The sequence below is a fragment of the Equus asinus genome, chromosome 9 (genome assembly GCF_041296235.1).
Source record: "Equus asinus isolate D_3611 breed Donkey chromosome 9, EquAss-T2T_v2, whole genome shotgun sequence".
NCBI classification, from domain to species: Eukaryota; Metazoa; Chordata; class Mammalia; order Perissodactyla; family Equidae; genus Equus; species Equus asinus.
In genome coordinates, this window is record NC_091798.1 from 37,587,380 (window position 1) to 37,610,859 (window position 23,480).

The 23,480-nt window shown below is 43.7% G+C and overlaps 1 protein-coding gene and 1 non-coding gene across 19 annotated transcripts in view; both read left to right on the forward strand.

Moving 5' to 3' along the window:
- Positions 1-23,480, forward strand: part of FGF1 (fibroblast growth factor 1) — a 96,023-nt gene that overhangs the window by 56,469 nt on the left and 16,074 nt on the right. For 15 of the 18 annotated variants that reach the window (XM_014850269.3, XM_070517266.1, XM_070517272.1 and 12 more), the window contains one exon: positions 19,619-19,821. In XM_014850269.3, the coding sequence (XP_014705755.1) occupies positions 19,653-19,821 (169 nt within the window). In that variant the 5' untranslated portion in view covers positions 19,619-19,652. Of the gene's footprint in view, positions 1-7,811; positions 8,145-19,618; positions 19,822-23,480 lie in introns of those variants that run through there. The other 3 variants (XM_070517268.1, XM_070517274.1, XM_014850271.3) reach the window with 2 other exon arrangements.
- LOC123275904 (small nucleolar RNA SNORA36 family) lies at positions 9,289-9,416 on the forward strand. The gene has a single exon (XR_006512076.2). It is a non-coding gene; the product is annotated as a small nucleolar RNA SNORA36 family (small nucleolar RNA).

A 23,480-nucleotide genomic window follows, 5' to 3' on the forward strand; every position in this document is an offset into this window, starting at 1 on the left:
CAGGGCGAGAGGGACCTGGAGCCTTCACTCATTTCGTCTCGACCTCTGTTTTATTTTCTTCCCCCCAGCAGGGACAAACAATAATTCAGTAAAGGAAATATGAGTAATGGAAAGTAAGAGAAAAAATAAACATATCAAAATGGGCAGTGTCCCCTGGGCCACTGCTTTTAAAGAAAACAAGGAAAGTAGATTTGGAGATATTTCAGTGACTTTGCTAAAAGGAGAAAAATAATCAAGCAGGCTCCTCCCTTCCAGGCTAAATTCCTTTCCTCTCTCTTGATGGAGAAAAAAAGGATATCCCAGACCAGGAGGCCTCATGCTCCGGTGTGCATCAGGACCCCCTGGGGAGGTTTGCTGATCTCACAGGTGCCAGCCCCAACCCAGGCCTGGTGCCTCAGAGCCCCTGGCGGAGGGACCCTCTCGTGATTCCCTGAGGTAGAAAGCTCAGGATGGCAGGGCAATGTCATGTAACATTGGTATAGTAACAGAAGGTACAGCTCAGGTGAGAAACTCAGGTCTGCTCCTGGGAACCCAAAGTCAGGCACTGAGAGCCTTGTTCAATATAAAACTCCACAAAGTATAGTTAGGATGTGCAGAGCAACGAAGACTGTTGATTTCACCTTCTCTTGGAGCCGGGGCGGGGGGCACATATTCTATTCATTTTTTCAATTAAGTTGACACTCAACGGAGGTGAGCTCAAAGGCAAGGACCTGTGTGAGGTACAATGCGAAGGTGATGACCGTGATGGAATTAAGCATGAGGACGACGGTAACTCACTTATCAACAGCTTAGTGTGTGCTGGGTGTTTTACAGGCATTATCTCATTTATCCTCCCAACCACCCTACGAGGTATTATTATAATCTCCATTTGAAGGATGAGAAAACCGAGGCACAGGGAAGTGGAGTGACTTGCCCAAAGTCACTCAGCAAGTAAGTGCAGACCCAGACTGGAACCCAGGGGTCCCTGACCCTGCAGTCCCTGGTCTTGACTGTTACAGGGCACACTTCCCTTGAGATGGCCAGCCCCTGCCTTTCTGCTGCTTACAATGAATGGAAAAGGCATAAAAAAATCAAAAGAACAAGTGCAAAATACCTAGCTTTATGCAACACTGAACAATCCACCTGCGGACACCTGACGAGCCTTGTCCTGTCCTGGCTGATAGCTTGGCAGAGGCCTCGTTACCTGGATCTCAGGAGTCGTGAAAGGAAAGGAAAGTCTCGTAACCAGAGCAACCATTTCCCTCCCCCATGGAAGGGTGGAGTGGGCATGGTTTGGAGAAAGACAGCAGCCTCTGCAGCCCGTTCCCCTGAGGCATGCAGAGGAGTATGGGGCAGGAGGCTCCACAGCACAGGCCGGGGAAGGAGGGTTTGTCATTTTGTGAATTCCCAAAATATGAAAGACATTAATAATGCCATTTGTGGAGAGCTCATAACATGCTGGGTACCTCGCTATTCACTTTATGTGTTCCTATCGAATTTGATCTTTACAGCAACTCTATGAGCAGGTACTCACTATTCAGGTGAGGAAAGGGACTCAGAGAGGCCAAGCACTTGCCTGTAGTCACACATCTATTAAGTGGGGAGGCAGGGATAACAGCGGCAGGTCCAAGTCACAGTGGGTTCTTACCTACTATCTTGGCTGTCCCTTATGTTAAATACAAGGACAGACCCTATTTGGAATATTAAATGAGCAAGAATTCTCGATGGTCTGCCATTTTCCGCTTGGCTGTGCTGAGCCTCACCTCACTCTGGGAGACTAACTGGGTTCTTATTTCAGCAAGTATTTACCTCCGTGCCAGGCGCAAGAGCCCCACATTCAATAAGCGAGACAGGTGGTCCCCTTTGCAAGCAGTTTACAAATTCACAGTGGATAAAAGGGACACACTTAAAGCACTTAGAGATGATTTTACAAGAGGTCTGGGAATTGCCGGATTAAACAGTCATCAGTGCCTCGAGAGTCGTGGAGGAGGTGAGCTTTGAACAGAGGGTGGGAGTGGCCCATCCGAGCTGAGAGATGAGGGCAAAGGGGTCAAGTGGCCAGCAGCGTCAGAGGGAAAAGACAATCCCAGGCCACCCACTCTGCCAAGGGCCTGGGCCACACCACAGGGAAAGCCTCCCTTAGGTTGGGGCACAGGCCCAGAGAGGTGCGCAGTGAAGTCCCACCAAGGTGCTGTGCATCCTCAGAGCCAGTTTAGGCAAAGGGAGCAAGGCTCCCGGTTTACGAGGGGACTTTGAAACCAAAAAGTCAGCAGGTCTGAAACTTTCAAATTCATTTCTCCTCTACCCCGAAGAGCAGACGTATAAATCAGAAAGGAAGTACCGACAAGTCACGGAGTAAAAATGGAACTTAAGCCCATAACAGGTATAGACTCTGAAAATTTTGCGTAAAAACCTTAACAAAACGTATGGCTTTCCTCCAGCAATTCCATTTCTGTCCATGCTCCCTGAGGAAGTACTGGGACAGTGTGCAGGGACGATGACAGCAGCTTTGTTTATAATAGGACAAACTGTACACAACCTAAGTGTCCAGTGATGGAGGATTAGTTAACACAATTTTGATGTCCATATAATGGAATCCTAGGCAGCCATGACAACTGGAGATGTAGATTTGTGTTCATTAGTAAGGAAAAAATCCTAACGTATTGTGTAAAGGAAGATTATAAATGAGAAGATTGTAAAACAATATATATAAATTTTACCAAGTCTGAATCAATGTAATAGAACTGAAATCATATGGAATAAATTCTCTGATCACAATATAATTAAATTAGGTATTGATAACCATAACATATCTAGGAAAATTGCAAATATTTTCAACTAAAAAACACATTTTGAAATAATCCGTCAAAGAAAAAATCAAAGGAAAAACTGTAGTATAGTTTAAACTAAATGATATACAAAATACAGCATACAAAAACTTTAGGAGACAACTAAAACAATTATTAGAGGGAAATTTTTACCTTTAAGTGCTCCTATTAAAAATTTTTTTAAAGGTCTCATATTAATGACCCAAGATTCTGCATGAAAAAAACTTCAAAAATAAAAGGGCAAAGTAAACTCACAGTAAGCAGAAATAAGAAAAATTAAAAATAAATGTAGATAGCAACCAAATAGAAATCAGGCAAACAATGTAGAAAATTAACAAAGCAGAATGCTGTCTTTTTGTCTCGGAAAACCTGAGATATTCATATATATATAAATCATATACATGAATCCACATTGTAAAATGCTTACATTTCTATGAATAGAAATGTTAACAGAAGTTATCTCTGGCTGACAGGATCATAGACAATCTTTAGAAATTTTTTATTGTTGTTTATCTGTATTTTCTAATTTTTCTGTCACTCCATTATATTTAAGGGTTTCTAAGGGGACTGACATCCTCTGCTTATTTGTTGAATTGATATAACAGTAAAGAAACCTGAAATATTAAACCTTTGCTTCCAAAAGTTTGAGGCATGTGCCCCTGTTGATCCAGGAGAAGTTCTGAGTGGCACTGAGACATCTTTCAGTAACACTGCAGAGAGAAAGGGAGCCCCCTTTGAAGTCTCCTTCAGTGATTTTGATTATTCAAGGAGGAAGCTCTGGTTTGGTACAAATACGTCTTCATCTCCCCTAGAAGAACTGCTGTTCTTTCTTTGTAACCAAAAGAGCCAAGCAGGTGGGAAGCAGCACCCAGGCAGAAGTCAAGATGGCTGGCTTTTTCTATCTTCGTCACTGCCTTCTATTTGTGGCACATTTTTGCAATTATGCTAGAAAGATAAGGCTTCCCTTAAATAAGGAAATTAAATTTAAGTGAAAAGGCTTGCCAATGATTTAAATAAACTTTAAAAGTAAGAAATTTGGTAAGGGGTCAAGGATGAAAACGATGAAGGCAGCACACCTACAGGTGATGTCCGGGGAAAGCGGCCTTAACCCCTAGTGGGACACCGGTGTGCACTAGAATATCCAACAGCTCCCCCAGACCTTGATTTCTGTCTGTCTATCTTCTGATTTTAACATAAGAACAAGAGCATGAATATAATAAATGAGCAGTTTGCTCGGGTGATGACCTAGGCAGTGGGGGGCGATTTCAGGCTGGGATTCTGAGCATATCCAGATAAACCCTGCTGGGAGGATGATTGAAATGGGAGGCTCCTAAGAACAGATAAAATTTTCTTTGCCCTGAGGAAAGAGGCCCTTCCGCAGGAAGAAGGTCAAGGCCAGTCTATTTTTATAAGAGCATTTCGAGTGGTTCGTGGACTTATTTCCTGTGGTTCCCAGGAATTCTGCAGCAGTCTCTCAGGAGGATGTTGGTGATAGGGAGCCGAGACTTGATGAGTGAGAATCAATAATTATCTCTATATTTGCTTCACCTTTTTTTCTATAAAAATAATCTAGGGGAAAAACACTTGCTTTAGAGCAAAGTTCATGACCACAGAGAGCAGAATGGGACCTGAAAGTCCCTTAGTGTGTGACAGAGTCCTTAGGTCAAGATTTTGCAAGCTGAAGATTGATTTATTCACTCATTCCCTTCCCTCCCTCGTTCACTCAACAAATATTTGAGCAGCTCCTCTGTGCAGGCATTGTCCAGGGGCCGAGGGGAAGGTGGTGGATAAACATGGCTCCTGTCCTCCAGGAGCTTACAGTCTAGTGCGGGAGGAAGACATCAAACAAGTAGGATGGTATATATAATTAATTACAAAGGATGGGAAGTGTTGGAAAGAAAAAGAACAGGAGACTACAAGGGAGAATAATGGAGGCCGAGTGGGGACAGAACTTAGATCAGGAGGTCAGGGAAGACCTCTGCAGAGGCTGTGCTTCAGCTGCCATCTGAAAGGTAGAAAGTGTTGGGGAACGGGGCGGGCCCCGTGGCCACGTGGTTAAGTTCGGGTGCTCTGCTGCAGCCAGCCCAGTGTTTCGTCGGTTCCAGTCCTGGGTACGGACATGGCACCGCTCATCCAGCCACGCTAAGGCGGCGTCCCACATCCCACAACTAGAAGGACCCACAACTAAGAATATACAACTATGTACTGGGGGGCTTTGGGGATAAAAAGGAAAAAAATAAAATCTCTTAAAAAAAAGTGTTGGGGAAGGACACTGCTGGAAAGGAAACAATTTGTATGAAGGCAGCCATGTGGATTAGACAACAGTGGACTCAAGGATCCAAGAGAAGACAGGAGTGGCTGGAATGCAGGGGGCAAAGGGAGGGAATGGCGGGCCGCTGGGGTAAGATTGGATCATAGAAGGTCTTGTAGGCCGTGGTGAGGGTTTGGATTTTACTTTCTGGAGATGGAAAGCCACAGAAGATTTTAAGGAAGGGAGTGACCAATTTGATGTAGGTTTTAAAAGCTCCCTCTGGCTCTGTGTATAGAAATGCCTGGAGGGGGCCAAGAACAAAAGAGGAGGCTATTTCAGAAGTTAAGACAGAGCCCATATTCAGCTGGACTGGGTGCTGACAGTGGGTAATATGTATATAAATCTGAAAGCCCTTAACTAGAGACAGAGGGCTTGATTATGAGAGCTTAGAGAGGTCAACCAGCTAACAGGGCTGGGATTAGGGTGAAATGAGGGAGGCACTGGCTTTGGATGCAAAATTTATTCAGAGATCAAAATAAACAATATTTTAATGCAATATTAAAAAAAATTAAATTTCATGCAAAAAACATCCATTATGAGCAAAATATCAAATTTCTCGAAAAAAGACAAGATCAGTAACAGTGCTGTGCCAAGCCATATAAGGAGCCTGAGGCAAAAGGAAAAAGTCAGTAATATTGATCCTGTCTTTACTTAAAATTTTGATATTCTGTTCATTTCCTCATTCTTGTCCTGGCTAGCTGACCTTCTCCACATGTGACATTCTGCTCTGAAAATAGATATTATGGAAAGAAAACTAATGACATAAATTATCACAACCCCCTGGTGGTATAGACCGTATCCTTTCTCCTTGTTCTGGAGACTCTGAGACAGAAGGTACATAATAGTTGCTCCACAAATATTTCTGATGATAATGTTAATGGCTAACATTTATCAGGCTCTTAATATGTCAGGTGCTTTGCCAAAAACTGTTAAATGCAATGATCTCATTGACTCTTCACAACGATTCTGTGAGGTAGGTATAGTATCACTCCTGTCTTACTATGCCTGACACGTATTTGATTAGAATTTAACAAATCAAGGAAGAAAGGCAGGATGGACAGATAGAAAGAATAATGAGAGAATGAAAAGTGATGGGCTTCACACTATTTCTTACAAGTCCTGTAAGGATAACCAGCGATTCCAACTGCCCAGCAAACACTATCACCACACTTAAAAGGATCTGCAGAGAAAGGAAACTAACCTTAAATACTTATCCCCTTCTTCCATAGGGATTATTTTTGGTAATTGAGTTTTTTCAACCCAACAGCTTTTTTGAGAACATATTTCTTAAATTCATTCATTCCCAAATATTTATTGAGCAATTACTATGTGTTGGGCACAGATCTAGGTGCTGACAACATCATGTGAGCGTAACAAGTAAACAAACACATAAATAAAATCATACATTATCATCAGTGTTATGCAGGAAACACACGGGTCTGAGATGGAGGACAGAGATGTGACGGGAGCAACTCTAGACAGGTGGGCCCAACATGATCAGACCCAGCAAGGCTCATAACAGTCATGTTTTTGCAAATCTAATCAATCAAACTCCCTACAGAGCATGATATTTTACAGCTGAATGACTTACTCGTACGGAGGACAGTTTTGAAAAGCAACACTCATTTATCTTCTATACACACAGATCTATAGAAAAGTTATTCACGCCATCAAGGGTTCAAGAACACAGTATCAGGAAAACGTTGGGAAATGTTCTGCCTTCTGTCTGCCCCACCCCACGGGCCCAGATAAATGTCTAGATTTATGGAATTCCAGAGGAGCCTCTTGAACCTGACAATGCCAAGGAGGAGCCTAGGAATGTACGATCTTTGAAAGTCGAAAGGAATTATGTGCAAAAAGATGGCAGCCGAGAGAAGCAAGGAGAAGTCACTTACTTTGATGTTTCTCCTTACTTCTTGTTGCCCAATCAGCTTCCAAAGGCCAGTGATGTAGAAATTCTCCATTTTTCAAACAACCCCACCCAGCATAGTGGCACTTTGATCTCTAAAACATGAGAGAGGAGCAGTGGACAGTGGAGAATATAAATGGCTTTGAAAGGTCAGTGAGAAAAAAAGAAGTAAACAAGGAGGAAACCATGTGGAGTTGAAGGGATGAAAGCAAGCCATGCTTGAGCTACCTGCCAAAATTAAAGATAACTCCCGTGAGAGGCCATGTTTCACAGATGAGTGTGCTGTCATGGTTATGGGTACCTACCCATCCTTGTGATTTCTCTGAGAGATGGCATCTTGACTTCCGTGTGCACCTTCCTGGAGATGCTAAATACCAGGGCCAGATTAATCTCTCAGTTTAGCTTCTTGGATACAAGATTTCAACTCACTTCCAAGCTCTTTCATCCCTTATCAAACACCACTCGTTTCCTGGGGCCTTCGTTGATGTTTTCTTGCTCCATCTCCTTCCCATAAAACCCACCTGGTTCCTGCCAACAGCTGGGTTGTGTGTGGATCTGTGTTTGGAATACCAATGACGTGTTCACAGGGCCATGAGAGCCGTCGGGCATGATGAAACAGGGCAAACAGCGCAAAGGAAACAATGGTCCCTTTTGGACTTTTCATGCGGGATCAAAGAGAGTTGGCAAGTGAAAAGAACTTCTAAAAATAGCCAAAGTCCTTAAAAAGAAATAATGCAGAAGGAAACAAGTTTTATATCGTCCTAATTCAGGTTCTGCAAAAACTAGGCCCTGGAAGGCTGGCGCTGGGGCAGGGGATTATTTTCTTCCTGCCCTTTGGCTGTGACACCCACTGGGTCCCTTTGCAAATCCTGGGCCCTGCTCCCCCGCCTGTTTCCTGCGTGGTGCCGGATGCCTCTGCAGGAATGTAGCTCTTGGGGCACAGCTGGGGCCTCCGTGGCCCGCTTTCAAGATCCAGAATAGACTCTGACATGTGAAACGAGCTCAATGGGGCTTACATTCCTCCTTCGTATCCAAGCACCTTAAAACCCAAAACCGCACGCTGGGATTGCTAACCATTCTTCCAGAGACGCCTGGATATCATCTGTCTGGCAGAAATGTGAGTTTTGTCCTTTTTATTTTTTAATGTTTTGAGCGAGCACAGGGCCCTTGGAAATGAGGCTATTCAACAGAGGGGCAACATAATGAACTGATGTCTCAGGACTGAGGGTTTTATTCTTGGCTAAGCCACAGATTTGCTTTGATAAGCTGTTCAGCCTCTCTGCGTCACAATTCTCTTGGCTAGAGAAAAAGCAGAAGTGTTCATCTACCCAGTACAATAGAAGGAACAGCAAATACAAACTGATTGTTAAGCACCTAGTGTAGTGTCTACACAACAGGCGCCCAGAGATGCTTGCTCGCTCATATAAAATGCCTTGTGAAACCCCAAGCGCTCCAAAAAGGTAGATAATCAACACACTAAAACATAGGCTCTTATTAACAGTGGTAATAATGTCTTCTATTTCCTAGGCACTCGCTATATGCAAATCCTTTCCCAGTCTATTCCTTCCTCATGACAACATGCTGAGATCGGTACTCTTAACAGCTTCATTTTACAAATGCGGCACCTGAGGATCAGAAAGGGTAAATGACTTGCCTGGTCATGTAAGGAGGTAACGACACAGCAGAAACCAAAACCCAGGCCTATGAGAATTTCCCTTTTTCTTGGGTTGCGAAGACCCAGCCTGAAGTAGGACCATTCACTCAGTTGCCCCAGTGGTCTCTTGCCTCAGCCCAGCCCTTTATCAGCAATGGCAAATGACTCTACTGCGATAAAGGCCAGGGTGGACTTGACTGACGCTGGGTCTTCTTGGGAAGCATCACAGTGACAATCAGGAAGCTGCTGGTGAGGCCCTGAACCTGTGGAAGAGGACAGTTCTGTGTCCAGGGAGGGACTTGCAAAGACTCCATTCAATGAAACAAGTACCTCCTTGAGAACACTATCCGTGGGGCCTCTCGAGTTGGGAAGGCTGATGGGGCAAAAAGAACAGAGAAGCTAAGGATCGCTCAGTCCAAGGGGAATTTTATTCTCTTTCCCACATTTCTTTGGTGGTTAAAATCATGGACTCTGGAGTCAGAAAGCCTTCCCTCCAGGTCTCAGCTCTAACATTTATTTAGATGTTATTTAGCTGTATGACCTTAGACAAATTATTTAAACTCTCTGAGCCTTGGTGTCCTTAGCTGCAAAAAGGGGGATGAAAAAGCAATGCTTTGAGTTCAGTTCAGGGCAGCTGTCCTGTTCTGTTAATTAAACTCTGGGACATTGAACCTGCTGGGGTAGACGACAGCATAGAAAGTATTACGTTATTCATTTACCTCCCAGCCTACAAAAACAAAGAAAGAAAGAAAGGGGCGGGTGGGGGCAGTGATGCTTACCTAACAGAATTTCTTTGAGGATTAATTAAAATAATGTATGTAAAGTGCTTAGGACCGTAACCGGTACGTAGTGAATGTTCAAGAAAAGGTCACTATTGTATTATTTATGGACATATTTTATTATTTATGGGTATGTCCAGAGAAGACTATTGGGAAACACATGGTAGGGTGAGCCCTCAGTGTTTCCATGGAGATAACAAACACATCCTTCAAAAGACTGAGTTTGAAGAAGCCAAATTTTCTAGGTCAGGTGAGAAGGAAAAAAAAACCCCAGCTAACAGACCATGTTCCTGCGAGCTGGAAGGTCTACTGACTTCGAGAAAGGAATGTCCTTGCCGGGCTGGTTCTGGAGACTGTAACTTGCGCAACAGAGTCAGGAGATTTTTGGAGACACATCAGTAAGAGAAGGTTGGAGGAAGGGGGTGAGGGCTGCCAGAACCCTGCAGAATCACTTTGCATTTGGCTCGAAGCCCCGGGGCTTTGCAGCGTCCGTCTGCAGGAAGGATCTTTCTGTTGAAGATGTGTGTAGGTCTTCAGGATGGCTGAGAGCCTGCAGGATGCTCTGGGCCGGGGTGTACCATTAAAGTTCAGACAGAACTGGGGCCTGCAGAGCATGCCGCCGCACCAGGGAGCCCTCTGCTTTTCCCGTTGGAGTGGAGGCTGTTTTCTCTAAGCACCTAAAAGAATTCCTGATCTCAAGTGAATGATGCTCTGTGAGGGCGGGGGAGTGTTTTAGGGGTGGATAAGCCAGACTGCGGAGAATTGAAGATCCAGAATCAAGGGAAGAAATAAAGGATATTGGAGGAGATCCTCGGGGATGTGTGTCTGCTTACAATTTCTACTCTTCATTAAGAAGTGTGAGAGCTCAGGCTGGATTGTGCTGTTGGGTGAACAGCTGAATTAGATTAACAGCCCGCGCTTCCTGCCAGCTACACTTGGTCCAAGCCTCTATGCCCGTCTTATCTGAAGCATGGCTGGATGAGTCTGGTATGGCTAGATTGTAAACTCCTTAAAGGCAGACACTGATTTCTACCAGAGGTCCAAGATTCCTTTTTGGAAAAGCCTTCGGAATAGATATGTTTCAGAATGCAGAGTTTGGGGGATTTTAGAAAGGTAGTGTGGTGCATGTATCGTGCATTATGGGACAACTCCAGTGGGGTCTGGGACAGCAGCGTATAATCAAACACGTTAGTAATTCTGCATCAGACTATTTAGCTATTAACATAAAGCAGGATAAAGAGTTCAAATAGTCTCAGGACAGTTTGGGTCAGATGTTGTCGCAGTCGGAGTGATGAAATATCTTCTAGTTTTCAGAGACTTTTGCATGTCAGACCTGTGTATTAGGGCTTCCAAGCCTTTCTTTTTCCTTTCCTTTTCTTTTTCTTTCTTTCTTTCTTTCTTTAAATTTCCAGGCCATCTGCAGCATCCTGCCCATGGCAGGTGCTGAGTAGAAGTCGTTGGCATCTAGAGTATGACATCTTGATCTCCTTCAAATAATATTTGATTCTGGAAGTCAGGGCATAGTTTGGTCTCAGTGACTTGGGGATTCTTTAGGATTAGGAGGATCCTAAATTAAAGACAAGGAGAAAGAGACTATTGAACCCACTGGTTCTCTTTCGTCCTGGACAGTAACGCACATGAACCCATGAAATACACTGAGAACTGGTCACTAGTGTAGCATATCCAGCACTTAAGCAAATGAGAAGAGAGCATCATTATGCATCGTGATAATAAAAAATTCTAACCTATCACTTAGAAAATGCTATTTTTCAAATATTGCTGAAATATTACTAAATGTTAAAAATCAAGGTTGTTCAATTTTAAGTCAATAGCACAGATGATTGGCAAAACTAAATAATGAGATACATGGAGGATGATAATGAAGCTGACACCTATTGAATGCTTACAAGTTTTCAAGTGCTAAGCTTAGCACTTTATGTGCATTGTCATTTAACACTTATAGCAGCACTGTACAATAGCTACTGTTATGGAGGCCCATTCTACAGATGAGGAAACTGAGGCTCTGCAAGATTGAGTAATTTGGTAGTGGGTGTCCAGCCAGAACTCAAACTCTAGTAGTATGCTGATAACCCAGTTATCAGAGGGAAGGGAGAGGAAGGGAAGAGAAAGGAAGGGAAGGGAAGGGAAGAAAAAAAGCCTTGATTTAGAGCAGTTGCCAATTTCAGTAGTGTGAATACTCTCATTGGAGCTAATTTCAAGCTACTAATGGTTTAACAACTGGCTTGCAAACTTCCTGAACATTTAATAATCGGCTTTCATGAACTTGTAGGAGCCATCTCCTGCATGCCACTCTCAAGTCCACCCCATGGCCACACCCACAGTTTACTGCCAACTTTGGAAGACAACATTTCAGCTCATGGAACTGGCTTAGGAAGAGCATGCTGAGATGCTGGCCCAGGCCAGTCAGCCACGGCTACATTCCTACCTCAGACCTGGTACAGATCCCTGAGGGTGGAGTAGGGGAAAAACAGAGAGAAGAACACATTTCCTTCACCAGATGGTGTGAAGTGGGTCCCTGTCAACCTGACACTCACTGGCAGAAACAACAAAGTCTGGAATTTTTTCAGGCCCTAGAAACTTTCTTGGTCAGATAAGGAGGTCAGACTCAGATCAAAAGGTCTAATCCCTTCCTTTAGATCCTTAAATCCCATAATATTTCCTTTGAAGAAATAAGGAATGATCTTCTGCAAGAGTGGAAAAAAGTTTGGGCCTATTTTTTTTTAAGATTTTATTTTTCATTTTTCTCCCCAAAGCCCCCCAGTACATAGTTGTGTATTTTTTCTTTTAGTTGTGAGTCCTTCTAGTTGTGGCATGTGGGACTCTGCCTCCGCATGGCTTGATGAGCGGTGCCATGTCTGTGCCCAGGATTCGAACTGGCGAAACCCTGAGCTGCTGAAGCAGAGCGTGGGAACTTAACTCTCGGCCAGGGGGCCAGCCCCTGGGCCTGCTTTTAACCAAGGATAGGATGTTCTAGCCTAATTCGAACCCAATTAGAATACATTCAGGCTTTTGGTTTAGCTTCTCTGTTAATACCCGTAGGACACCACCTTCTAATTAGGTCTCTTGATAACATGTTTCCACTGGAGCCTCCTGAGAAGTGACTGGCCTTGTATTCAATCAACAAACATGCGGAGGACACTGATTATGTGCAGGTGTTTGCTAAGTGCTGGGTCTAGAAAGAAAAGGCATCGTTTCTGTCCTATGGCCTCAGAGACTAATGAAGGAGACAGTCAAGTAAATATAGTTAAAATGATATTCATTCACTTATTCAACAAGTATATATCAAGTACCCATTAGGTGCCAGGCATTTTGCCACGCACTGGGATACCATGGGGAGCAAGACAGATTGGTTTGTGCTGTTGTGGAGCTGACAGTCTGGTCATGAAGGGAGACATTAATTAAATAATCACAGGAATGAATGTGTAATTAAAAACTGAAGTAAGAGCTCTGAGGAAATGTTAAATAGTCCTATGAGAACTGGAGGAACCTGACCCAGTTAAGAAAACCAGGAAAGGCTTCCTTGAGGAATTCACAATTGAACTACGACTTGAAGAAAAAGTAGGACTTAACCAGTGAGTGGGATAGAGAGAAGGAGGAGGGGGATAGTGCTCCAGAGAGAAGGAACAGCATGGGTAAATGTCCTAGGGTAGATGGGAGCACAATGGTTTCAAGGAAATGGAAGGCTAGTTTGGAGAGAGGTAGTGGGAGATGAGGCATGTGAGGAGGCCAGGGCTGCACCTCACAGAGCCATGCTGGACACATTAAGGCTCTAGTCTTTACCCTAGAGCTATGGGAAACCACTGAAGGGCTTCAGCAGGAAATATACGTGGCAAATTACACTCAGTGCTGCAGTGGAGTAAATGAAGTGCTACTATGGGAGTATTAGGGATTCAACTAATCTAAACTGGCGTGTGTGGTGTGGAGGAAGAGTAGGGAGGTTGGGGTTGGAGGATGTGTTCACATAGGCTTTCTGGAGGAGGAAATACCTGAGATGAATTTTTGAAGAGTGAGCATGACTTAGCCAGGCCACAGTGGAAGGGTGGAGGAAGGGAGAGAGAGAGAATGCTGCTGGCAGCAAGAGGATGCTCGGGTTAAGGCGTGGGTGAGTGTGAGGGTGTGGGGAGACTACAAGAAGAGCAGGCCAATAAGAGAAAAAGCAACACGTTAGGTAGGGACCAGATGATGAAAGCCTCATAGGTCATGGTTGAGTTTGGGTTTTATCCTGACGGCAGCAAGGAACGGACTGACCTGGTCAAAGATTTCAGCAGGGGAGTGATGATCAGATTCATATGTTAGAGAAGTCACTAGCAGCAGGGTCAAAAGTGGATTGGAAAGGAGCAGTGCTGGAGAGGGGAGACCACTGCTTCCTGCTTTAGCATCCCAGGTGAGTGAAGGTGCTGGGTCTGCCCTAAGGGAGCCATGGTGAGAACGGAGAAGAGAGAATGATCTTAGGAGATGTTAAAAAGGCACAATTGAAGAGTCTTTGTCACCAACAGGATGGCCGGGAATGATTTCTACTCTACCCAAAGAATAATCTGAACAAAACAGATTCTTCTATTTTGTGTTGAGTCTTGTCTTATGACGTGGTACATGGCCAATTTTTCCAAATTCTCCATATGTTCTTGAGAAGAACGGTGTTCACTGATTGTTAGGTGCAGGGCTCTCTCCTTTGTTCATTCAATTAAGCTTGTTAATTGTGTATTTCACTCTTCTACATCCTTATTAATATTTTTTGTCTGTTTGCTCTATCATTGATGACAGAAATGTATTAAAATCTCCCACTATCATTGTGACTTGTCAACTTCTTTTTATATATTTTCAACTTTTTGTTTTATATATTTTGAGGCTATGTTATTAAGTACACACAAGCTTAGAATTTTTATATCTTTCTGTTGAATTGTTCCACTTATCATTATGCAGTGATCCCTTTTATCCTTGATCATTCTTTTTGTCTTAGACCTACTTTATATGATATTAATATAGCCATACCAACTTTTAACTTTTGTTAACATTTCATATCTATTTTTAATTCTTTTGCTTTTAATCTTTCTACATCCTTATGTTTTAAACGTGTCTCTTGTAATCAGGGTGTAAATGGATTTTCTAAAAGTCCAGTAGCTAGAAAGTTTAGCTCATTTACATTTATTGTGATTACAAATATATTTGGACTTATTTTTGCCACTTATTTTTGAGCTTTTTGAAAAATTTTCTGTTGTTTTTCCCTTTTTCTGGATTATTTTGGATGAGTACAGTTTTGTTTATTTTACCTCATTTCCCTTACTCTTAATAGTTGCCGGTTGAAGTTAGTGCACTCTATTTCTTTTCTTTTAGTAGTTACCCTTAACATTTAACATGCATATTTGACTTAATAAAATCTAAGTTAAATAATATCTCTAAAGGAAGAGTTAAAGGTTTTGGATGATGCCATTCCTAGAGTTGGGGAGCAAGGTCTTAGAGCATATTTGGAAGCAAAGGTGAGACCTGTTTTACAGATGTTAGGTTTGATGACACATATCCAATTATTACCTCAAGAGATGCCTAAACATCTGCCTTCAATGCCTTTATACACTTTGCAAAAAATCCTCCTTCATGAGTATTCTGCATTGCTTAAGCATTGATGGGAGTTAAGAACAAACTCAAAAAAATAAACATCAGTGTTTGCCTTCCCTTGATTCTGAGAACCATAAATCTTTCCTTCGACCTTAGTCACCAGGGCCAAACTGAGTACAAATGTCTCCTAGTAATAGTAGGCTTCACAAATGTCACTTCAGCAAGTGTTGATTAGCTGAGAACTAGTCTGAAATGGTGACCTTGATCCTCTCTTACGTAACCACAACGTACCTTTACCTCCTTCATCATCTCTGCCATGTTTGCGGGCTAAGTGATGGAGGAGGAGCTAGGCTAATTTCTGCCAAATATGAGAGGGCATGGAAAACTCTGTTTTCACATCAATTGAAAAATTATTTTAAATTAAGCATTCAATTGCAGTTGACCTAGACCACACCAGGCTTCAACTAGTTCAACATAACCAGTTACTCATATGTCCTATAGGTCAGGTCATATTTTTATACTTTCCAAGTGGTGTTATGAATACTGTGCCCATTTAACCCTTCAGACAAGTCTATGAGGTAGGCAGAGTGGGGATTATTAGAGGAAACATCTTGGAAGGAGTGAATGACATGCCCAGGTCCCCAGAGGCAATTTGTGCATAGCTGGGGCTGACAGTGCTGCTTACTATCCCACGCTGAAGAGTGACTGTTGTATTCCTGGTCAACAATGTATACATAACATCCTATTCATGTGTCAGAGTTTAGATTCTCTTCAAGAGGCTAGAGCTGACAAAATATATCACAGATGTTCCAACAGGCTTGGTGTTCCCCTCACTTTGGTGTCACTGATAAATAAAGAAAATCCTCTGTCTTTCCCCAAATCTCACCAGTGCCCCAAATCTCTCAAAGGCTGGGCTTAGTACACAGTGATGACATGGAGTCCGTTGGGCTTGATATTTTCCATCTCCCAACACACACATAGATAACCCCTCCCCTGACAGCCAACAAAAAGATAAGAGTAACGAGAAGAGAAGCAGAGCTTATAAATTTCCATTTCACTTAATCCCTGATTTCACATAGTTAATGGATTCATTTATTAGAGCAATTTGTGTAAATCCTCAAGGGCTGTGAAGGCTGCTGCCTAATGGTTTTATCACGTCATAGACTTCCTTTATTCCTATCCTTTAACAAATATTGATTGGAAAGGAACTTTGGACCACCGCTGCTTAAAATATGAGTAAATCGTAAGTAAGGCAAAAAGAAGGGCTTTTTGTGCCACTGGAATTTCCTTCAGAAACAAAAAGGGATTTTATTTTTTGTATGTTTCAGCTAATTCATAAATCCCGCTGCCACAGTCTCTCAGTTTTACATTGACTCAAGGCTTATTTTCAGAAGTCAACATATCCTCTTTAGGTTTCCGGGTATGGATCTGAACTGAAAAGGGGCAGGAACAATCTGAAATCAGTACAGCCACTCCATCACTGTCCCTTTTCCTGGGGGAAGCAGTCAGAGAACAGAGTCATGGCCTTGTACAACCTTAGGTTGCACCGTGGTCAGGAGGGAGGAGATGCCTGAGGACGTGCTGGCCTCTGGCAGAAGTCTTGTCGCCAGGGAGAGCTCCGCATGACGAAGTCCAGGCTACATGGCTTACAGGCACATGTGAATATAAACATTAGGAGAATCCTTAACCAGAGCTAGTGTCTCCAACCTCAGCCAGCCTTCTGGAGCATCTGTTCCTCTTCATCCCAAAAGGACCGAAGCAGGAATGCAAATGGATAGAGCCAAATCCGTACCCAAGACTTAGAAAACAACTTAAAAGAGACTCCCTGCTAGCACTGGATCTAGAAGGGAGGCCGTCCCTAACATGCAATTGCTGCACGACAAGGGGCACACATAGACCTCCACTCGAGGAGACCCAGGGCAACAAGAAACAAAAATTCTGCCCACCTAAGACTGACAACACAAATGGCTATTTGTAAGTTAAATGGCAATCATCAGTATATAATTATGGTTTCCTGTACCAAATTAAGTACATAACTTAGTAAGTATTAGGAAAAAAATGAAACAAAAAAATATTTATTATCTCTTAGTTGTATCTTAAGGAAGAGGGATCTGGTAATTGTTGTATGCTAATGGAGAGGTGATGGGTGAAGATGTCCAGGTTTGGAAGAGCTAAATTGCTTTATATCAGAAGGGGATCCAGAATCAAGTGGAGTGAAGAAGTGAAATGAGAGGAAGATTGAGAGGCTGGGCGAGAAAAGGCTGAGCAGAGAGACAGAATGAGAGAGACAGAGCGGGGCTCTGAGACCTGGAGGCTTCTGCATGAAAGAGAAGGGTTTGGAAGAGAGTGAGGGTCTGGGGAGGAAATGCAGTGTGCTGTATAAGGTAAACTACAGTCTTCCCTGTGAAACTGGCATAACTAAAATTAATTTTCTATCTGTTACTGTATTATGTGAAAAGAGTTGGACAGAGTTTCGCCATATGTGAAGGAGATATTTGGGACTGTCTGACTTTGAAAATAGTTTATATGGTATATGCAAAGTTCTCTTTGGGGGTCCTTGGAGGGACTTCAAACCATACTGACTGGCCCATGTGGCTGTGGACTGGGAGAGATGTACCAGAGACATTAAAGTGCCTGAGCAGAGGGAATAAATGGAGGCTTCCAACATGAACCCTAATTACAAAGTCACCAGGAAAAATTATCTAAATCATTGCCTTCATTTATGATGGAATCGATTTCTAAGCAAGCAACTCCATGAGGTTGCTCCAAGGATGGATGGATGGATGCATGCATGGATGCATGGATGGACAGTCGGTGAGGGGAATGCAGGAGGCTGGCTGGCCTTCCATGAAGTTCACAGGGCTCCCTAACACCTAGTAATGTGGGTTGCTCCTGGGGAATGAGCCAATGCCTGGTGTCCTGCTTCAGGGATGGCACTGGGACAAAAGTGGAGACTGTTGGTGGTGACAGGCAACATCTGGGTCACAAATGAATAACTTAAATGCCGACCTCATGGGGGCAGGTGTATGGTCTAGGCAATGGGTAGTAACCCCACTTCCAGCAATAATATTGCAATATCAGTAAGGTCACTTAACTTTTTCCTGGTGATTAAGAGCAAGTTAGGGCCTTGTTTCAAGAGACTCCTTTCAAGGCTCAGCTCCACCACTTACCAGCTGTTGACGTTGGACAGGCCATTGAATATCTCTAAGCTTTGGTTTCATTTTATTAAAAATGGGGATAATATTAGTGTCTGTCTCAAAGGGTTATGGTGAGGATTATGTGAGTAAATTTATTGCCCAGAATATGTTGATGATGATGATCATTATTATAATAAGGCCACTTGATAATTGCTGTGTACAATAAGTACCTACTCACACTTACAAGATGAAGTTCTTACCTTAGTTTTCTGGCCCTTTTCTCACCTCTTCCTTGTACAGCCCTTGTAGTCAGCAGCACTTCATTCTCCTAAATGGTGGGGCAAATAGATGCTTTAAAATATTAACATTTAGGGGCCAGCCCAGTGGCATGGTGGTTGGGTTCACACGCTCTGCTTTGGCGGCCTATGTACAAAATACAGGAAGATTGGCACAGATGTTAGCTCAGGGCCAATCTTCCTCACCAAAAAGAAAAAAATAATACTAATGTTTATTGGCTTTGCTTTTTAATCTTTAGAGGTGTAATTGATGCATTTCTACACTAATAATATAATATATGTGGATATATGAAACATTAGAGGATTGTAATATGTCATATGGTGGTTTCTGTGTCATAATAAGCATGTCTTATTAGAAAATAATTAGGATGAGATGGCCTTCATACAAGGGACAGACCCACCCTCTCTGTGAGATGTGAGGATATATGGGAAGCTGTGGAAGCAGGCAGTAACTGGCGATCCTTCATAGTGATCTGTCTCATAAAATTTCCCTTGGGCTGGTGTTTGCCCTTTAAAAGCCCCACTTAACACCCCCACATGCCTTGTTCTCCAGTTCTGGTTCTGTTCCCACCAGCAAACCCAGAATTTTCCTTTACGCATTAACCCTTGGCTGGCTCAACAGTGGGCAGCCTGAAATGCCTCCTGTGCCTCTTCCTACAGGTCTCGAACGCCCAGGCTATCTATGCTATCTCTGCACACGGGCCTGGCGGTGCCTCGTCAAAACAGTGGGAGGATGGAGGGGAAACCTCAGTGCTGGCCTCTCGGCTTTTGTGGGTTTCAGCCAGACCCTGGGTGTTATTTTAGTGCAACTTCAGTGTTTAATTTGAGGATGTGTGTGGATCAGAAGGAGGGACCAAAACATTATTTTTTTTTCCCTTGGCCAAATGATTAAATTTGAAGTTCTAAAAAATGCACAGCTTGGTCCCAAGCTGTGTCCAATTGGGAAGTGAGAAGGGCCCTGAGAATCCTCCCATGCCAGGGACCATCATTCCTCAACCGCTGGCCACCACACAGGCCTGTTGACTGTGGCCATCACCTGGGCAGTCTGTGGTTCCCAGCCACCCAGGAGCCCTGTGCCCTGAGGCTCTCCTTCCCTTCTTGAAAGTGTACCTTTGCTGGAAGAATATTCTACAAGGTTGTTTAATTTCTTACAGCCTTGAAAGCGCCATAACCAGCAGCTGCTGAGCCATGGCTGAAGGAGAAATCACAACCTTCACGGCCCTGACCGAGAAGTTTAATCTGCCTCCAGGGAATTACAAGAAGCCCAAACTCCTCTACTGTAGCAATGGGGGCCACTTCCTGAGGATCCTTCCAGATGGCACAGTGGATGGAACAAGGGACAGGAGCGACCAGCACAGTAAGCACCCATCTTTCTTGTAGCCCCTTGACTAAGGAAGACAACAAAAGAGTGTCTTAGTCAAGAATGGGGGAAGGGAGGCTATCTAAGAGCTGGCACCCTCTTCTCCAAGATTGTATTCAGGCATGACACACTCAGAGGCTGGGGTCTCATAAATGCATAAAGGGTCTGGGTGTGGAAAATAGGGAGTTGTGAGGGCTACAGCTTATCTAAAGGCATCCTATTTCAAGACATTAAAAGGACTCACTGTTGACCTTTCACAACTGCTTTGAGATCAGACGTGGCTGCCAGTGTTCAATTGCTGTGTGTTTCCCTAAGTTTGTGTAACTTGTGAAAGTTCTGGCCACCAACACTGGTCAGGGCCCTGCCTGCTCCGGGACGGGAAGAGCCGTACGGGGCAGGGGCGGTAAACCCTGCACAAAGACGTGGGCTCAGTTTCAAGTTAACTGACTCTTCAGGTTACGTTTCCATTGGCATGATTTGTGAAATCCTAGTTCATAATCGTAGTCTTACACATCATAAATTACACAGCTTTCGCTCTGCGTATCATGCAGATGTGGTTGTGGTACCCGGGAGGGGTAAAGTCATTCTCCAGACCTTATAGAAACTGGAGAGCGGGAGCGATTTGAGCCAGAGGCTGAATATCTCTTATGGGCTTTCCTGCCAGCTCACCTCTGCAGACCGTGCTGCTAAATGGAGGTACGACTTTGGAGGAAAGAATCTTCTTGACTATCTAAAAATTAAAAATCTCTTCCTTCTGCTTTAGTACTTCTGGCATTGGTGTGCATGTTTGATATTAGGTGTCTGGGTGCTACTGCGATGTTATCCGGGATTCCCTGAGCACCACTGAGGCGTTAGACGTTGTAGAGAAGCTAAAAGTCAGATCCGGTCCCTGCTAAGAGGGTCTAAAGGGTAAAACACACCGCAAATCAAGAGAAGGAAAGTGGATGAAATCAGGAGACACCAAATAGCAGAGATAGAATGGAAGGTTCTGGAGCACTGGCTTTAAGATGGAATGCAAAATACTGGCTTTGATGTGATGTGTTTTATATCAGACAGTCTTAATTATTCATGGAATATGTACCAAAGGCTGTAGGCTCTTACCACAAATGGCCACCTCAATGGTGCTCACCCTCTACCCTCAGATGCACAGGTGGTGGGCATAGATGCTGGTGATCATGGACCAGGTGGCATTGTCCCTTCCTTCTCTCCCACCATGCAGACCCTTGAGACGAGATACAAGGAGGCTGAAGTTGGGGCTTGCAGTGGCAGGGTTAGCTTTTTGGGGCTTTGTTTTGATAGCTTGTCCTCGAATGGGCCCACTGAACGCCTTACACTTGATGAAAAGTAGGTCCCAGAGTGAGGCAAAAAAGACTCTATTTTATATGTTAAACATATATATAACCAACATTTACTGCAAATAAATGGACTTAGATTGCAATCTGTTGTGTCAGGCAAGCTACACAATTTATCTGATCCGCCCAACACAACACAAGGGGAACAAGCTTTAATTTCTCTAAGGTTTTAAATGTTTCTAATAAGTCTTACCCATTTTCTGAACCACTGGGGATGCTCTGTGGTGCTCAGAATCCCAGGGGAAAGACAACCTTGCTGGTGTGTTCCTCAGGGTTAAGCTGGGTCTTCCTGGAAACCTTGAATTCTGGGGTAACAAGAGGCTACAATTACAGTTTCCAAGTACTAGAATTTCTGTACAAACGGTATATGACTTCACCGTTGTCATTCCATCATTAACATTGCAGACTGCGCTCTGGGTATGTAACATTGGGACAACTTCTGAATGGTGCTACGGATCCAGCCACCTGACCTAAGATGTCAGGAACCCTGGAATGCAGCACAAGGCAGCCTAGGAGTGTGTGAGGAGGTCTGCCTCCGGCTAACGCTGGATTAATTATTTGCCAAGTGAGCTTGGTTAAGTTACTTAACCTTTCTGGCCTCACATTTCTCATTCTTATGATAAAAATAGTAATTACTTGCCTCACAGGTTTCTTGGAAGGATTAATTGAGATAATGTAGTGAAAGTTCTTGGCACTGTGCCTTGGCTCAAAGTAACAGCTCAGCACATGTTGGTTAATATTGCTATTGTCATCATCATCAAGATTTCCATATATTCAACCCAGCCTATGGAAATACAGTATAATACTTACGGACCTTCTCCAGTATTTTCTCTGCAATAATACTGCCTTCCAGGAAGGCCAAGGGTCTGGATTCAGGTTTTGATTCAAGGCCTCTCTGGCAACGTTCGGAGTTGTTCTGTTGGCCTATTTACTTACTCTAGAACTAAGAACAAGGGCCAAGGAGGACAGAGATCAGAGTAAGTGGGGTGAGTGAACAGAAATCCATCCCTGTCGATGCCGGGAGAACTGGAGAATCCTCACACCCTCTGCAGGGTCAGGGGCCCTAGATTCAGTCAGTTCATGTTCCTGTGCTGCCTCTTGCTAACTGGAGCAGCACTGAACAATTACCATTCTCTCCATTTTGCCAAAAGAGCTCTGCAAAAGCCCTTCAAGTGCCCCAGCCCCATGACCCTTCCAATCATCTTCTCCTGTCTGGAAACTTTGATGCCTCCAATGTTCCAAGTCGTCTGATCTTGGGGAAAATATTGAGACTCAGTTCTCTCACCTGTGGAATGGGAATAATAACATTGCCCTGTGTGCCTGACAAGGCTGAAAACTCTTAGAAGATCCTGCAGCCAAGAGGACTCCCCGGCAAGGATGCACCTGGTGAATGGGGTGCTGTTGCCCTCTGCTGCCCAGTGGCGGTACTGCCACAACTCTTCTGAATTTCAAGACATGTTCAGAGACAGAATCAACCTGGGCAGGCATGGAGTGAGTGAGCCCTGGCTAACTGATTAGAATAGTCTGGCCAGGGGATGATTTCCATTCCATGATCATTAATTTGAGCAGGACTAGAAACTGTGGTCACATGTAGACAGCCATACTCGAAGACTTCCTTCAGGAAGGGTACTTCTAAAAGCCAATCAAATAAATAAATCTACGGAAAGCATGCAAGTCAGAACTGTATGCCTTCCAGGTCTACAAGGCAAAAAAATAACTCCTTTCACAGCTTCTCTTTGTCCTCAACCAGCGGATCTGCCCTCGGCAAAACTGAGATGTTTTCAAAATTTGTCTCCTTCCCACCTCTGGGAGAATAAGTTTCCAGGTACCTAACATTAAGACCTTTCTTGGAGGGGTATAAACCTACGATGGATGTTTGTGCAAAGGCTATTGTAATGTAGGCCTGAGTAAAATGTTTCCTCTGATAGGAATTTCTGGCCTGTAGAGTAGATGTTTTTGGTTTGTCCCTTTACAACATCTCAAATCATGGCTGTAGGCAGTTATCAACATAGGCTGCGAACGTTTGTTACATTGCCATGCTACAGATGCCGGGCAAAATGAGAGAGTAAGAGCCGCAGATTGTGAGAAGGGGCAATGGGTGCAGGTTGTGAGAAGATTCATGTTGACTCCTAGGGCTTAACTTTGGGAGATGGGTAAATGGTGAGTACTTGATACATGCCAGGCGTTGCACTGGACTCTTTCGTTTCTGCCTGGCCACAATCCCGTGAGGTTATTAATGATCATCACTCTGCAAACACTGAGCTAACAGGGCCTGGGACCAGCTAGTAACTGAGAGAGCTGGCA